The sequence below is a fragment of the Serinus canaria genome, chromosome 4A (genome assembly GCF_022539315.1).
Source record: "Serinus canaria isolate serCan28SL12 chromosome 4A, serCan2020, whole genome shotgun sequence".
Classification (NCBI taxonomy): Eukaryota; Metazoa; Chordata; class Aves; order Passeriformes; family Fringillidae; genus Serinus; species Serinus canaria.
The window spans coordinates 6,017,129-6,034,409 of record NC_066318.1 but is presented as its reverse complement, the minus strand read 5'-3'; the positions used below and the strand labels follow the sequence as shown (position 1 = coordinate 6,034,409).

Below are 17,281 nucleotides of genomic sequence, written 5' to 3'. Positions count from 1 at the left end.
CAAAGAGCTTGGGAAAAAAAAAAAAGCTCGTTGGGCCACAAATAGCTGGCAATGCCTGGTGTGTAATTGCACAGCAGCAGTCCACACACCGTGCCCTGTGAGCTGAAGAACAGTGTGCTGAGAGAATAAAAACCCTTGGGTTTGTCATCCACAAGGAACCTGATCCCATCCCTTGCTCTGAGTCACAGTGAAAATTATTGTGTTATTTTCAAAATTCACCCTTAATGGACACTGAGCAGGCCTCAGCTCCTCAAGGCTAGTGTGGCAGATGGGTACCTGCCAGCATGTCAGTCCCAGTGTCACCTGCCAAATGGCCACTTGGACACTAGGGACATTCAGGAGCCACTGGTCCAGCACCTCATGGGATGATGGACTTGGTCCCTCAGTGGCTACACATCCTGGGCTTACACTGGCCTCAGTCTCTTACGGCCTTGAACTCGTGTGGCTTGAACAGTGTCTGTGGGAGGACAGTGAGGCCACAACTTGGGGCTGCTGGGTCAGAACTGAAGCTGAAGGAAAAATTCACCTCACTCAACTCCTTCTGCCTCACTATGCTCCAGCCACCTCTGCTGCACATCCTGCATCCCACATCCTACACCCTGCATCCCCCTTGCCCAGCTCACTGGGACCTACAGGTTACAGGGGAGCTCTGCTGACCTCCCTGACCATTCCTAACTGCTGTAGCTGTGGGGCCTGGCAGCAGGGTGACAGCCACCATGCCAGCACTGGGGGTGAGGAGCATGCCAGCAGGCTCCAGAGCTGCCCTTAGAGATGCCTTGGCTCCCTGGCAGAACAGCACACCAAGCTCACAGGAAAAAGTCCAGTTACCATGAAGAAGAAAACAACTGAAAACATGGAAACATCATGAAAACCCCAAAATGGCCTCATGCTTTAAGGTAATTTATTTGTTCTTGTCCTCATAGCAGAAAGTGGGATGTTTTTAAAACAGAAGTTCTGTTTCCAAAAATAGTGACGAGTTGTCAAAAAGTCCTTTCAGCAGTTCCCCTCCCTGGGGGTCTTGGAGTGCCAGCACTGTGACCCTGCTGTGCTGGCAGACAGCCCTGTGTGCCGCCATGGTGTCAGGGCTGTGCCAATGCTGCCGGGATGGGCCAGTGGCAGCCACAGACCTCAGTGGGGTCACGCTGACTCGAGTGCCCTGACACAAGGGACACCAGCCAACGCCGGGGTTTGCTCCTTACCCGAAACTGCTGCTGCCTCCCTCTGCCAGCAGTGGGCAGGTGCCAAGGGGAGGGCAAACAGGGCCTGCCTGTCATGCCACGTGTCCCATCCCATAGGAGCAGGGTGGGCAGAGTGGCATGGTGTGGCAGCATGGTGTGGTCGCCACCAGGAGAACCTGTGGGGCCAAGGCACTGAAGGGAGCTGGGGTGTGCAGGACACAGAGTGAGGAAGGATGGAGCTGTGGGAGGATAGAGCTTGTGGGGACTTGTCTCTCTGAGCCCTCTTGGACATGGCCCATTTTATACAAGATTTCAAGAATCTTCAGAAGTTCTGCCTTGTGGGAGCTCTTAGAGACACTGACAGAGGCTGTTAAAGCACTTCTTAAACTTCTGAAAACACAGAAAATGGAAAACATTATGGCCTTTAGTAGTTCAAAGCATTTGATTGTTTAAGCCAATCACAGGACTTTTTGGAGGCCCGACCTGATTTACAGCCATGTGTACAGTCCAAGAAACCTGCTAAGGGCTGCCAGGAACCCACCCAGTGCAGGGAGCTGATCCCAGCTCGGAGCATCCAGATGGGTAATGGTGCAGTGGGATGGGTCAGGGAGAACTACAGAGCTGAAAACTACGGCTCTGATCCTCTAAGGAATCCCACGTGGGTGGATTTCGGTGCCTTCATGGCTCTCTGTGTAGCACATAAATTTCAGATGTCAGTGTTCCACTAAGTATATTTCAATTCTAAATTTAACACACAGATGTGTCTGCTGCAGAGTCTTTGGCCTCTTCAGATCTTCCTCTGGGAAGAACTCACTGAGGCTTGGGCTCAAGCTTTGGAACTGCTTGTTTTGTTATCTTCTCTCTATAAAAACCTGAAAGGTTTCACTTGTGCTGGAAAATAATTTTTTTGCTCATATTAAATCCAAATGTTTTCTGTAAAAAAGCAAGCCAGGCACCTGTGGGTTGGCAGACAAGGATTATTAGGGCAGTGCCTCAATGCTCGTTCCAGTTCAGGATCACTTCATACAAGGCCTAGTGAGGAAAGGAAAAAGTTTATTTCCCCAAATGTAGCTGTTTTGAATGCATCCAGTCCTGGAAAAGTTACAGACCCACAAGGAAACTTTTGAGAGAAACAAGAAGCCAGAAAAAACAAGCAGAAAACTCTCCAGCTGCTGCTTCTGGTGCATTGTGTCCATGCCTGCCCCAGGAGTGCTCTGGCTGCCTGGGCCTGGAGCCAGGGCATGGCACAGACCTCTCGGGGCTGGCAAACCTGGCCTAGCAAACCTGGCCTGGCACAGACCTCTCGGGGCTGACAAACCTGGCCTGTGCTGCACCAAGAGCCTGTGGGCGAGGGCCTGCACACAATAATTGCAGGAGGATCCCGAAAACACCGAGCAGCCCTGAGCAGGGTGTGGGTGGGAACGCTCCCCTTCTCCAGCTGGGGACTCTTGTGGTTGTGGAGGCAGCTTGGCTGTCCCTGGGCCCCCAGGAACACCCTCTGGAGTGGTCACCTCTGTCAGGCTTGTCCAGAAATCCGGGCTCCAAAGCTGGCTGCGAGATTCCCGTGTCAGAGAGAGAAGCTGTTCTCTCCTGGGAGAAGGCCCACTGCTAAAGAAAAGCAAGAGGCCTGAAAAGCAAACACTGGTGTGCAATGTCAGAGTCAAAACAGGGGGGAAAACAGATGTGAGGAGTGGAAAAGGGTGCTGGATAGATGGAAAGAAGCCATTGGTGGTTGCAGGAAAACTTTGACCCACGGCACAGGACGCTGTCCAGGCACTGTGGCAGTGCAGGAATATTCAGGGATAGGCAGGGACAGCTTCTCCAGTATGAAAAATGCAGAAAACTAGCTTTGGGGACTGCAAACCCAGAGTGGAACTATGCAGAGCCCAGGGCATTCCCAATCCCATGGACACAGCCCTGTGTGGCCTCCCCAAGGCACAGAGCTGGGCCCCCACAGCAGGGCCTGCCTGCAGAGAGGGCCGCAGTGGGGCAGCACCAGGGCGCAGGGTGAAGAGGAACAAAACACACCGAGATAGTTGTTTCACTTCATGGAAACTTTATAAACACTTGCAGTAACCTAAGCTTGTACACATCACAATGGCTCCAGGGCTGATGCTGGGGGCTGCCATGCTGCACAGGGTGATCCCACATTCCCAGCTGTCACTCCTGGGCCACTGGCAGCAGGGACTGTGCTCACAGCAGCAGGGATTGGGCCCCACAGCAGCAGGAATTGGACCCCACAGCCCCCTGCCAGCACAACCAGCATCCCCACTGCTCCAACTGCTGGTCCCCAGTGTTCAGCTGCACCCACAGGTGCAGCAAAAAATCAGCACAGACATACAAGTGACACAGAACTTTAAAAGGACACAAAATAGTCTGCAAGAAGCTGCCTCTCCCCACTGCTTATACTTCAGACCAATCCAGCCACCCTTGGATTCTCCCTACCCATGGAGCCCAGCTCTGTCCTGGGGGCCTGTGCTGGGCAGTGGGCACGAGCAGGAGGAGGATGTGACAAGCCACTTCTCCCACAGAATGTCACCTCCAGAGCCACGTGCATCAGCACAACCCAAGGAGCTTCCCAAACTGACAGGATTGACGGGTCCCCAAACAGTGTCCCAAAGCAAGAAAGACAGTAGGGAAATGCCGGCCTTTTGTGTGGGAGCCACAGGCCCAAGACCCCAACAGGGCCAGGGAGTGATGTGCTGCAGGCAGGTGGCCCCACTGCCAGGCTGGTCAGAGCAGCTCGCTTCAGCTTCAGCTCCATTCCTGTTCAGAGATCCCTGATCAGAACCCCTGTGCGTTTTCCTTGAGCCCCTGGTGAGGGGCTGCAGCAGGAGGGGCCCAGCACAGCCCCAGGGCCTGCCAGTGCATGTGGCACAGCCTCAACTGCCACAGCACAGGGCTGCAGGGCTGGTTTGGTTTTAAAGCCACTTTCATGTGCCAGGCCTAAAGGAGGGAGAAGCTGGGGCACTGCTGAAGCCAAGGGAGTGAGAGCACCATGGACATGACACACATGAGCTGCGTGTCATTCAGCAATAAGAGACATGAGGTCACACAGAGGCAAAGTGCCAGGAGGTGGGAAGGACCTGCACCAGGCAGGACACCATGCTCGAGGGAATGGAGCACCTGGGAAGCAGCTGTGGGAATGCTTGGCCACTGGTTTCTCTCAGCACCTAAAGAAAACCATTCAAAAGGAGGGAGTCATCTTTGGGCAGATGGAGGAAGCAGGGAAGTAGCTCTCTGCCATGCACAGCCCTGGAGCTGGACCCTGGTGGCAGCTGGAGCAACAGACAAGCCTCTAAGTGCTATAGAGGTCCTGGCCAGGGACACCTCCCAGGCCAATGGGCATCATCCACAGGGCCATGGCTGAGGGACAGGCTGGGCATCTTGTACTGGAAATTAATAAACAAGCAAACAAGAAACTGGGCAGTTCTTAAAAAAACCAAACAATGGGTTTGACCTACAAACAGTGAGTTTCAGATCCTCAGCACCTCTGTGCTGGCCACCACAATCACCCAGGACGGAGACTTCTTGGTGGGCCTGTGAGAAGTGGATCTGGGGCGAGTGTGGCTCATGGAAGAGGAGGCAGTGGAGGAAGAGGAGGAGCACCTGCTGCTCCCTTCCCCCAGCTGCACCCTTGGAGGCTGCTGACCCGAGGGTGTTGCCTGAGAGCTGATCCCAGGCAAGGCTGTGGCCATGGCTCCGGCCCCTGGCCAAGCCTCTCTGTCAGTGTAGTGTCCCAGGCCAGGGATGTCCAGAAAGAGATGAGGGGATATCCCCCAGAGCTGAGCACAGTGATTCCTCCATCCCTGCCCAGCTTTTGTCACCATGGGCAGCGTTAGCAGGCACAGCTGTCCCACACGCTGACACTCACCAAGTGAGGGACTCAAGCACAAAGGAAGGAGCTTCTCAGGGCAGGCAGGGCAAGGGGGGACTGCAGCTGTTTTGCCCTTGCACCCAAACAGAGGGACTCAGCCCTTGTGCTGTCCAAACACCCTTTTCAAGGCGTGTTTCCTGAAAGTGAGCAGGTGAACAGGCGGTCCGTGTCCCCCAGCCCTGCCCATGCTGCCGTCACCTGCAGGGCACACACGGGAGAGGAGAGGGAGGAGAGGTGGGAGGGCAGGGAACAGTTCAACACAGATGTGTGGGCAGGACCTGCACTCCATCGTGGTCTCCCTCTCCTAATTTCTTGAGCCACTTGTGGCTTGGAAATCATTGTCCAGTAAGATAGCTGCTCTCCAGGGCACTGGGGCTGGCAAGGCTCAGCTCTGACTCCTGGGTCACAAGCACAGAAAGTCTCCTGGGTCCAGCTGGGCTGAGGTGTGCTTACAAAGCCTGGAAGAAGAAAACAAGCTTCATGTTCTGTGCAGAAGTGCAAACCCACCAGTAATGGCAGAACCACTGGAATCCCACAACCTCATAAATGCTGATTTGTCTTGTCTGCTTTCAGTTTATCTGATTTGTTGTCATAAACACATACCTTTAGCCTCAGCTCTCATCACTTGGGATCCGGCCTTGTGGTGATGAAGAACTGGTTAAAAGGAAGTAGAAGAATAGAGAAAAAATGAGTGCAAGGAGCAAGCTCCAACTCAGCTCCACAAGCTCCTCGAGGCTGGGTTAATGGGCAGGGAGGGTCTATTTTGCAATAGCACAAATGTTTTCTCTCAGTACCAGCAGCAGCAGCAGTTCTCAGACTTACACACAAACCTGCTCTCTCTTGGGCAGAGATTGGCAGCTTTTCAAAGCAGGAAATGAGGCTTAGTTGGACAAATATTATCACAAATGGCACCTGCTGCCACTCAGAGCTGAGGGCTTTGCCCACACTGTCCCCATAACCCCCTAGCTCCCTGTCTGCATACCCCCTGTGCTGGACCAGCCATGCTCTCGGCAGCTGCTGGGACCTAACCAGCCCTCATCACTTCACCCATGACCTGATCTTCCCACAAAGCCTGAGTACAACGGGCACTACACCACACAGATCCACACACATGGTAACAGGGATCCACAGGGAGGTTTCTCGCTTGGCGGATTTAATTTATCAAGTCTGTATCTGGACTCACATTTTATGCTTTGTGCTCTTTGTTTAGTTTCAGCATTTTAGCTGAGCCCCATCTGCTATTTGTGAGTACAAGACAAGGCAGGCCTGGGGCTGGGGCTGTCTGTGCTGGCTCTGCCTCAGAGGGAGCACCCTGTGCTGCAGGGCTGCTGCTCTCCACATGGAACCTTCCCCGTGCCAGCCTTACCTGCCTGTTCTTCGGGATGCCGTCTCAAAGAACTTGGTCCTAGAGGCCACCCTGCAAAGAAAACAGGAGAAGTCTCTCCTGATTCGACCTGGCATTTTGCTAATGAGATCTGCTCTGTGCCAGGGGAATGAGCTGCGGCATTGGCAGAACTGCAGAGATCACCTTCAATTGACAGTTCTTGTGCCAAGGCATAGCTGGGCTCCTGTGCTCACTCCACCCGCACACCACCTGCCAGTGCTTTGGCTGGGCTGCTTACAGAGCTATGGAATCATGGAATCATTTAGGCTGGGAAACATCTCCAAGATCATGGAGTCTAACCTTTGATCAGACACCACCACACCAACTAAAACATAGCACCACATGCCACATCATTATTTCTGTGCTCTTGCCTATAATCCTATGTGCATCCATGTCCTCTATGGTCTTTCCTTCAGTGTTTATGTGCTCCCAACCATACTCAAGAAAGAGAAGTTAAATTATCCCAGAGAAGGAATTAAGGCAGTTCTGGCACAGAGCTCACCCTCATGGCACCTTTTGTTTTCTTTAGGTTAATTCCCACTAAAGCCAGCAGGGTTTCTGACTCTCTTAAAATCTGAAAGAAGTCTGAGGATGAGATGAAGCTGAACTCCATCCAGTTTTCTTAAGAAGATCCAAGCTGGATCATGTCTTGCGCCAGAAAGTGTCCCATTTGAGAGGTTTGCTGGGGGCAGGCAGGGAGAGGCTCAGCTCCACCGACCCAGGAACAGCAGAGAAGGGGATGGGGCAAGGCTCAGCCCTGGGGCTGTGCTTGAGCAGCTCCAAAGCTTCGTGTTTGCCTTCACTGTGGTCCCACTCCCCTCCCTGGCCATGCTCTCTGCTCAGCTTTCCAAGTGACGTTCAAACCTGCACTTGCACCAGTGCCAAGGGGACATCCACAGGCTCCAGCCACTGAGCCCCCAAGTGTCACCACCAGCACCAAGCACCCTCCACGGGTTGCTGGCTTACACAGATGAGGGCATCTCCTCTGCTGTCCCTGCTATCAGATCTGGCCTCTGCTCCAGCTTTGGAGGGATGGGAGTCCGGCACGGTGGATCCGGAGGTCTCACAGGGGGACGCGTTATCACAGGCTTATCACCATGGGAACGTGGCTTAGGGACACCGTCACAGTCACCTGCAGGGATGGAGATAACAAACACTGATCAGGAAGCTCTGGCAGAGGTCAGATATTTATGAAGGGGCACTGAACAGGTCCATGGGTTTAGTTCTGTCCCTCTGCCTCAGCACTCTCTCACTGACAGTGGCCAATAGCCAGAATAGAGGGACAGAGTCCTGGGAAAGGAAGTTCCCACACTACCGGTCCCAGAAAAATCTTTCCTGGCACTGGGAACAGGGGCTGGAGCTGGACCTGCAAGGACAAACTCAATGCAGTTGCGGACTGTCAAGCTGATTTCCTGGGAATGAAAAGTGTTCTTAACCAAACCCTGAGCGATGCTGCTCTGTGAATGGGAGAGGAACAGCACAAACTGGTGATTCCTGCAGCTGAGCTTTCATCCTGGACAGTGACACTGTCCTCTCCCTGGCTTCTTTTCTTCCCCAAGATCCAGCCAACCTTACTATTTACTTAACCCTTCAAAGTCTTTCAGAGTCAAGTCAACAAGGAATGAGTGTCAGACTTTACTCGTGCCCACACCTTAGGCTGTTCTGGTCTCCCAGTCACTCCTGCTGAACTGCATCGAGAGGACTCAGGGGGAGAGGTACCACCTGGCCCAGGGAGGGTTGACTGGGCACCTCGGGCTTGCCCTGCCTGGCTCTGGCCAGGCCCCAGCGCACACTCACCCTCTCTGCCACAGATGCCCGGCCGGGGTGCTGGCCTCCTGGCCTGCAGCGTGGTGGTCCTCAGGGCAGGGCTGGTCACCACTCCATTGGCCGCCCTGCCAGCTGGCTTGGCCCCTCCATCCTGCAGCCCTTTCCCCAGCTTGCCCAGCTCGGGCTCAGTGCGCGGCTGGGGCCGGCTCTCGGCAGGGGCACGCCCCAGCTCATCTCCACCCGGCCGGGGCGCGGGCAGGCGGCTGCGGAGCAGGGGCTTGGGGGCCTCCACACTGCCGCCATTGGGGGTCTGGCTGAGCCTCTCTGCTGTGGAGACAAGAGGGCAGAGAGCCGTGGGGTTAGGTGTGCACTGCACTTGAAGTGCCTCCAAAAGCCACTCATGCCACCCCTGGTGCTGTGCTGCAGACCCAGGAGCAAGCAGGGGCTCTGCTATGGACCCACTGCTCCCGGCAGCCTTGGGGCAGTCCAAGGTGAACAAATGCTTCTGCTCCCAGGTCGAGGAAGCATTGAAATGCAAGGCCAGCCCCAACTCCATTAGCAGTCTGGGAATTTTAAAGAGCAATGTGAATCAATCATGTTCTGCCAGTGTCACAAAGTGCACTTTATACCTAAACATCATCAGAGCTCTGAAAACTAATGGAGAAAGCAACTTTCCATCTCTTCGGTGACTGTGGAATCAGGGCACAGCCTGCAGTGACTAGAGCTAATCAGGTGCAGAAACATAATTTTAAGGTGATGTGCCCCTTGCTGTTAATCCAGCTGACTATAAGGAAATGCTGAAGGAAATGCTGAACTCACTCATAATGTGTGAGTTCTACTCTCACATTATCATAATGGTCTAGAAAACACCTTCACTGCGTCCTGAAAAAGTTCTTTGGAGTTCTTGCTCTGGATGTGGAACTGCCAGCAGCTGAGCTGGCTTGAGACCTCCTTGGGCCTCCTGCAGCATAGCCCTCCCTGGCTACCATCCCACCAACACTCCATGCAGTTTTTTTGCATCTGATGCCACAAAACCTCTCCTGTGGGCCTCCCCTGTGCTAAGAACCAGCCTTAGTTTAGCTAATGGAGCATGCAGCAGGTAGTAGAAAAGCCCAAATCCCACAAAGTCTGACTTGTGACATGATGCAACCAATGTATGAGTGTTTTTAGCTTTCCTTTCTCTCTGAGCAGCCCTCACTTCCTGCCATGTCCAGGACCTGGAAAGTGCAGCCCTGCTGCTGTTACCCCCATTGCTCCTGGAAAGGTTTTACAGGAAGCAGGAGGGGTGAGAAGTAGGTAAGGCATCAGGGAACAGCCAGACTGACCTCCACTCTCCTCCACAGAGGCATTGAAGAAGACAGGTCTTTCCCTCAGGGGACGCTTGGAGATGGTGATGGGCTTGTGCCGCCGGGCAGCCACCCTGGGTGGGGGGACCGGGGGGGCTGTTGTGTCTTCTGGGGGGCCAGAGTAGATCTGCAAAGGGAGACACATTCAGGTGACCCGACACAAAGGGGCTGCTGCCTGACCTCTCCTGCAGATGCCCCTGCCCAGCACAGAGGGTGATGGTGGCCACCAATGACACCGTCCCCACCACTGACACCATTCTCACCACTGACACCATTCCCACCACTGACACTGTCACTGAAGCTCAGCAGGAAGATCACAAACACAGACAATTTGTAGAAGCAAATTCCCCTGGAGCAGGTGGGGGAGGCTTTGGAGCTGACAGCTCCTGACCAACACCAAGATTCCAATCGTCACAGAGATACAATCCTCAAATCACCCAAACCAACCCTGCATTGTTCCAGATCTAACACTAAAACCCTTCAGCTCTTGGTTTACAATGACACATTTGGCACCAGGAAATTACCTGGGATGAAATACTGGCATAAAAGCAATGCTACTGAGAAGTTTTATCTCTTTTTCTCACTGGTCATGTGGCACCTATTTAGTTGGGATTAATTGAGAGGTTCTCATTTATGTCAGGGCTTTTTTTAAGAGCTGAAAAAGAAATACATCTGAAGAGCTGAAACACCCCATCAAGGCCCAAAGCAGCTGCTCCTCTGTTCTTCCCAGGGATGTTAATCAAAGTTTTATCAGGCTTTAAAGCCTGAGTTACTATGGAGAGGTGGCCTGAGCTGCTGAACCCAGAGGCTGCACTGCCTGTCCTGGGAGATGTGGAGCTGGACCCTTCCTGGCTCCAGCCTAGAGGAGGAGAGCTGTGCCAGCCCCACTGGCATGCTGGGTCACCACACCCTTGGGCCACACTTCGGTATGGAAAAACAGCCTAATTGCATCACCCAGAAAAATCTTACCATGAAGAAGTATAACATTCTGCTTTGATTAAGTGCCTCATTTTGGTAATTCAAACCAAAAATATATTCTTTCTTCTCCAGGCCAAAGAGCAGGGCTAGGAGAGCAAGATGGGGGATGGGAGAGGAAAACATGTCCCTGGTTTAAATTTCTTGGTCCCAAGTGTGTGCCTGGGGTGGGCAGGCAGTGGCAGACAGATCCTCACACCCCACGGTCAGGCTGCTCTGGCCCAGCCTGGCTGGCTCTGGATAAATCCATGTGCCAGAGCCAGGCTTTGCTCCCAACAGCCTGGCCCAATCAGCATGGGGAGAGGAGAAACAACACAGAGTCACAGAATGGTTCAGGCTGGAAGGGCCCACAGTGGGTTATCTGGTCCATCCTCCCCGCTCAAGCAAGGTTTCCCTAAGGAGCAAATGGCACAGGATTGTGTCCAGACAGTTCTGGAATATCTCCAGTGAGGGAAGATTACACACCCACTCTGGGAAAAAAGCCCCACACAGGGTTTGGTGACACAGGGCAGGTGCTGGCTCACTGCCTGCTGGGCTCTGCCCTGGGCAGGGGCAAGACATGTTCCCTGCTCCAAACACAAGGTTTGGAGTACTAGAGTACTCTCTTGCTGTGACATAGCAGTACATGAATTAAAAGCAACTTGTGTATTATTAAATCAGCAAAGGATTGCCTGTAGGAGGGAAGTTTTTTGGAAATACCAGCCTCATTCTGCTCTATTCTGAGCAGAATCCAATCCTGCTTTTAAAAGAAACATTAAGCTCCCCATGGACACTTATACAGGTACCAAAGAATACTGCTTTCAACACCTGAAACCCAAGCTAAACCAACCACAAATGACTGTGTTTAAGAGGTGGGTGCAGGCTCTGATTTACTTCTAATTGAAAATCAAGTTAAATAACATAAATGTACAAAGATATTGACAGACCCTCACCTTAAGGAGGTTTGTACAGGGAAGAAGGTGTTTCCAGAACAATCAACCTATTTAATTTAACCACAGCATTGAAACATGAGCTGTGGAAACAGCAATTATCCACAAACACTTCATGAATAGTTACTCTGTCCTCAGAGTCTTCAGATTGCACCATATAACCCACATCCCCTCTTCCTCCAAGTCTCATCTGAGCTGTTTGCTCATGTGTGAGCTGAAGACTCTGTCAGCTCCAAGGCTGAATTTATAAACTCAATCCAATAAATGTGACTAACTTAACCTTATTGCTAGAGAAATTAAAAGCAAGCAAAAGGACATCTAACTTAATTAAAGCTGTCATGCCAGCTCTCAGAGATGGCAGGGTGTGTTGATTCAGACTCTGCTGCAGGCTGTAAGGAGGGGAGCACAGAGCCTCATCTGGAGCGAGCATGTGAGATCCCAGACAAAAACCAATTCCTGTTTTTCTGTGGGAAGTTATTACAAGTGTTCATAGAGGCCTACAAAGGAATCGACTGGTGTTTCCATGAACTTCTGCTCTGGGTTCTCAGAAGCCTGTCTCAGCTCTTCCATCCCATTTCAATCCTTGGCATTACAGCCAACTCCCACCCCCTCATCTGGTCCCACACCCCGACGTGGTCCCCCCACAGTTGCTCTGGCTCCACATCACTGTTGCAAGAACATTGCTGTTCCAACTTTGACTGCCTCTTCCCTTTCCAAAGGGACCCCTGCCCCTGCCCATGTGCTGCCCTGCACACTGGGAGCTACCCCAGCCCCTCACAGCAAACAGCATCCCTGAATGAACAGCTCCACAAGAGAGGTTTGCACACTGTGTACTCTGCTGTGAAAAGCTGGAGGACCCAACTCACTCCTTGGAACCCAGGGCTGTTACCAGGGCAGTAATCTGCTCCCTGCTCAGGACCTGCTGCTCTGGATGCAAAGGCTGCTCCAGCTTTCAATATTAACACCCAGCTCTTGTCATCCCCCAGCCACCCGACACCCCTGAGCCGGTGTTGGGTATCAGAGCAAGTGTGAGCACAGACACAGTGGAACATTCTGCTCTCCAAAGGCAGAGCTCCACATGACAAAGCTGCTGTCTGCACGTGCATCTTCAGCACCACCCCAGCAACCAGAGCCTGGCTGGGTACACGGGCGATGCTCAGGCTGAAATATGAATACCCAGTGCAGATCCATGGAGGGCAGATGAGACTGGAGGCTCTCCAGGGCTCTCAGTCCTGTGAGAGAATGGCTCAGGGACATGGGCAGCAGCCTCAGCCTCTGAAGGCTCCACCCCAGACAGCAGCTCCCTCAGACTCCCCCTCAGTCCAGGGAGCACCCCCCTCAGACTCCCCATTCCATCTCCACACCATCCCTGTGTCTGTATCTGAACGCAACCACAGCTGAATTACTTTCATCAACCATTCAACACTTTCTGCTCTAGGTTTTTTCCACTGATTTAACAGTTGTGCAGTGTCTCATCTTGGACTGTGCCCATTAAAACCAATTCTCCTCTGGCCTAGCTCCTGTCTAGCAAAGGAAAGAGTAAAGCCCTGTAATGTGCAGTCATACAATAGGTTTTTTTTCAATAAAGCTTCCCCTTGTTTAAAAAGAACAGGCAAAAATGCCCAGACTCGCCGTTTCCTCTGGGACCAGATAACAGCAACCTTGAGGAACACACACCTGCTACTCTTTGCTTCCTCCTTAAGCCTTTCAGAGCAGAGTGTTACATAAAGCCAGCCCAAGGAGACTCCAGAAGGAGCCGGAGCTGCCGTGTTGCCACAGCAACAGTCGGCAGGAGCAGGCTGGAGCAGCCGGAGCTGCTCCGAGGCTGCTCCGGGGCTGCCCCGTACCTTCCCAAAGTGCTCTATCAGGATCTCGACTACGATGTTTTGGAACTTGATGTTCATCATGGCTGCCACGGTGTCCTCCTGTGCTCGCATGAGGGTGGGCCCAAAGATCACCCCCATGTTGGACGGTGACATCAGATTCTCCCGGCTGTGCTCACAGACGCTGCAGAGGGCAGGGGAAGGAGGAACAGAGTTTGGTTTGGTTTGTTTTTTTTCCAAACAGATCTTATTACAAGTAGGAAAAAAACCAAAACAACAAAAAAACAAAACCCAGGATACACTAAGAATCAGTAATTCATTTTTCTTCATTGTGTTTCAGAATTTGTTTCCTAGCAGTGACAAACATGGCTCTAGGTCTGACACACACATTTGGCTCGGACAGATGCTGGAGAGAGCAACGTGCTGACAGCATCTTTATTTGATTTCTTCTCACTCCCAGCTCCTCTTTAACTCTGCAATCAAAAGTTATCTGCACAACATATGCACAAAAGGAATCATTTAAATCCTATGTCCTTTTTATCCAGAACTGACTTCTGGCTTTAATTTTCCCTGCCTCTGAAGGATGAGAACTGATTACAGGGAGCACATTATGGTGGTTTCCAATAAATTTCTGAGGGCCTGTTTACAGCCCCTGCTCTCAGAGAGTATTTTATTTTTTAAATCATTTCCTGCTCTGTGCATATCTGAAAGGGAGTGGAAGGAACCATCAGAAAGAGAAGCATGCAGAGGGCAGCAAGGATAGTGACCCACTTTGTGCAATCCACATGGAAATTTCCAAGGGGACTATGGTGGGTAAAATTTTGCAATTTTTGACCTTCCTGAAAGGCTCATTCTGCTGATTCCATTATTCCCCTTTCTTTGGTTTTAGAGGAAAATATCTGCTTACTTGACAAGGTGCTGGATGAGGAGTTCTAACATCTCCCTGTTCTTGTCAGGCAGTTTATAGACCAGTGCATGAATGGCTCCCAGCCTGTAATCCAGGTTCTCAGACTCTGGAAAGCAGCAACACAAAGAAGAATTTGTACCCAACACTTTCAAACTAAATACACCAGAGAAATATAAAGCCAAATGAAACCTGTGGAAGCTGTTCCCTGTGCAGCATGGGAGCAAAAGGGAGCAGAGGGAAGTGAGATTTCAAAGTAACAGGATGAATACTGTCAGAAACAATATGAAGTGGAAAGAGGAAGAAACGGAGCTTGAAAAGGAGCCCAAGGACACACTCCAGAAGAGGCTGGGCATGGGCAGGTCCTCCCCTTCACACCCTTGTTCCACACACCTGGCAGCACACAGCTTCCCTCTGGGAGTCTATGAGCCCAGAGAGCTTTGACACTGAACAGCACCTAAAAATATCCTACAGGGAATAAACCTGAGTCCCTGACCCAAAGAGGTCACACTTAGACGAATAAATAATCAGGAAACAATAAAATACTCTGTGTGAAAAGAATAGTGTTTGGGTGGCTGGGAAGCTCAATGGTGCCAGTTTCTGAAGGAGGGCAGGGAAGGGATAAATGTCCTGCCCACACCCAGCCATCATGGGCTTAACCAGCTCTGAAACTAATAAATCCTGGGCTTGACCACCTTCAGCAAGAGGTGGAACATTTCCCGTTCCAAGAAAAATGGGTGTTATTCATTCTCCAGAGGGATACATGAAGAAGTGGGCATCCCTCCCAGCCTCCCTGTGACTTCTGGAGGCACAGTGGGATGAGGGATGCTCTAATCCCACACATTTCCAAATGCCAGCACTCCCATGCTGAGGGTGATGACCCTCATCATGCTCTCTGCATGCCTGTCTCCCTCATAGGGCACTGGCTCACAGCTGCCACAGCTTATCTGCAGTGGCCACAACGAGGTGACAGCCACAGAGCAGCTTCTTGGCTGACCTCTGTTAGTCCCAACTGTGACTCAATCCCAACAGCTACAGCAGAGAAATGCCTTCCATGGACTGTTTTCAACATCCCAGGACAAATTTCACAACCTAAAGGGAATACCTACTTATCTGGGGGGCAACAGCACATCCCATTCCCTCACAGTTGTAAAATAAATATATCAATACTAGAGGGAAACAATTCTTGTGGCAGACTTGTGCTGCTTTCAAGTGAGTGACATCCTCTGGCTCTCCAGACCCCCTGAGACCACAGACCCTGTCTGAGGGAAGGAGTAAAGGAGGGAAGGAAACATCCACCACCACATCCCCTGCACAGAAAAGCACTTGGAGAAGAGAGCACTGCTCTCTCTACAGCTGAAGCAGTGGGGCACCACAGAGCTGGGCTGGCAGAGCTCTGCCAAGTGATTTTGATGGACCCTGGCTGGGGAGAGCAGGGCCAGGGACCACCAGTGGGGAAGCTGTGGGACTTACTGGCAGCCAGGACCAGCTCTTTGTGGAGCTTGTAGGTCATGACGGGTTCAGACAGGTTCCTGCAACAACCAGAAAGAAAACTTAGCTCTGCAGAGCATTGTCACCCCCTTGTGACCTATCTTGGACCAATGGGCAAACTGGCTCATCCCTCAGTGCCACCAAGTCCCAGTGACATTTCCCTCTGCAGTCAATATCAGTGAAAGAGCCCTCCCCATAGGACTGAGGGATTCTGCAACACCCATATTTATCATCCTTCTTCCCAAAGCCTTTGTCACTTTGCCCTTTTCAACAGCCAGATGTGAATATCTGACAGCTCATTCCAGCTTTCATCTTGGTCAGCCCCAGTCCCCTTTGCCTCCTTGGGTGTGACCTGCAGTGCTACCTGAGATAGAACTTCAGTGAGCTGGTAATGGTCTTGATGTCCCAATCCCCACTCTGGAGATCCACATCCCCAGGGCATTTTGGATCTGCAAGGAGAATAAAAATGTTTTAGAATAAAGTTCATTTAGAGGTTACTAACAAACAGTCTGCTTGGCGGGGGGAATTCCCCTTGAGACACACGAAGCCACAGCAGCAGACAAAGAGAACTCCTAATTTCCATGGTTGGGAAAAGCAGAAAAACAGCACCAGTGTCAAGGTTTTGGAGAGGCTGAGAGTGGTGCTAATGAGGACAAAGAGGGAAGCAGAAGGTAAAATTTAAGCAGTGCTGAGAAGCCACTGAGAGCATATTCTCTACAGTTTGTTTTTTCCCAAGGTTGGCAGAAACAACGGATTTCAACAGGTCCAAGACAAGCTTTCTGACATCCAAAGTAATTTGAATGCCAGCTCAAATCTCTCATTTGCAGCTACTCCCCTGAAGGCTATTCTGGAAGCGTTCCCTCTTGCTGCACAGAGAGGAGGGAGCTGAGGGAAGGCCCAGGAGCATGGAAATACAATTTGGTCCTGCCTCCCCCCCGACAAACCACATCACGTCTGTGGCGCCATGAAGTGAAGGATGTAGTGGTAGGATGGAGGGAAGCTGGACTATAGAAATAAACAGCAGGATTTATTTTTGAAAATAAATAGGACTAGAGACTAAAAAAAAATAGTTATCTCCTTTGAGTGGTTAAAGATGAAATCCTGCTGTAGCAATAATTTCTGTGGTGTTGGACTTTCCATTATGCTTTCATATGCAGAGGGGTGGCAAGTGGTTACACAGACCCATGCAGATAAACAAAACAAAAAGGCACTCACTGGTGGGATTCAGAGGAGAAAACCACAGAGCTGCTCACAGGGAGGGTGAGAATCAAGCAGCAATAAAACCTGAGGCTTAGCAATGAGTCATGGGCCAGCAGAGCTGGGCAGATGCCCAAAGTCATGGCTCTGTGAGAACTGGGCATAGCCAGACATCAGAACAAACCAAGGTTTTAATAAACAACATCCAGAGTAGAAGCAATAGGAAACAGCCAAAGCCTTAGAGTGCTGCATTAATATCAGATGTCTGAGCTGGCATGAGCCCGAGGCACGCAGGCAGAGAGGTGAACTCAATCCCTGCCCTGTGCTCCAGCCCCAGGCAGGGCTGGGGAGAAAGGTTTGGCCTCGGTAGGTGGGGATCAACCCCAGAGGTTCCCTGAGAGGCTCACAGG

The 17,281-nt window shown here is 51.6% G+C and overlaps 1 protein-coding gene across 3 annotated transcripts in view; it reads right to left on the bottom strand.

Moving 5' to 3' along the window:
• Nucleotides 1-3,213: 3,213 nt before the first annotated feature.
• The window catches only part of OPHN1 (oligophrenin 1), a 50,162-nt gene continuing 36,094 nt past the window's right edge, over nucleotides 3,214-17,281 (bottom strand). For 2 of the 3 annotated variants that reach the window (XM_030228799.2, XM_050974399.1), the window contains 10 exons: nucleotides 16,039-16,123; nucleotides 15,657-15,715; nucleotides 14,187-14,292; nucleotides 13,304-13,463; nucleotides 9,532-9,679; nucleotides 8,237-8,533; nucleotides 7,406-7,571; nucleotides 6,422-6,472; nucleotides 5,659-5,709; nucleotides 3,214-5,513 (listed from right to left, as the gene is read on the bottom strand). In XM_030228799.2, coding sequence (XP_030084659.1) covers nucleotides 5,667-5,709; nucleotides 6,422-6,472; nucleotides 7,406-7,571; nucleotides 8,237-8,533; nucleotides 9,532-9,679; nucleotides 13,304-13,463; nucleotides 14,187-14,292; nucleotides 15,657-15,715; nucleotides 16,039-16,123 — 1,115 coding nt within the window. In that variant the 3' untranslated portion in view covers nucleotides 3,214-5,513; nucleotides 5,659-5,666. The remainder of the gene's footprint in view (nucleotides 5,514-5,658; nucleotides 5,710-6,421; nucleotides 6,473-7,405; nucleotides 7,572-8,236; nucleotides 8,534-9,531; nucleotides 9,680-13,303; nucleotides 13,464-14,186; nucleotides 14,293-15,656; nucleotides 15,716-16,038; nucleotides 16,124-17,281) is intronic. The other variant, XM_030228800.2, reaches the window with a different exon arrangement.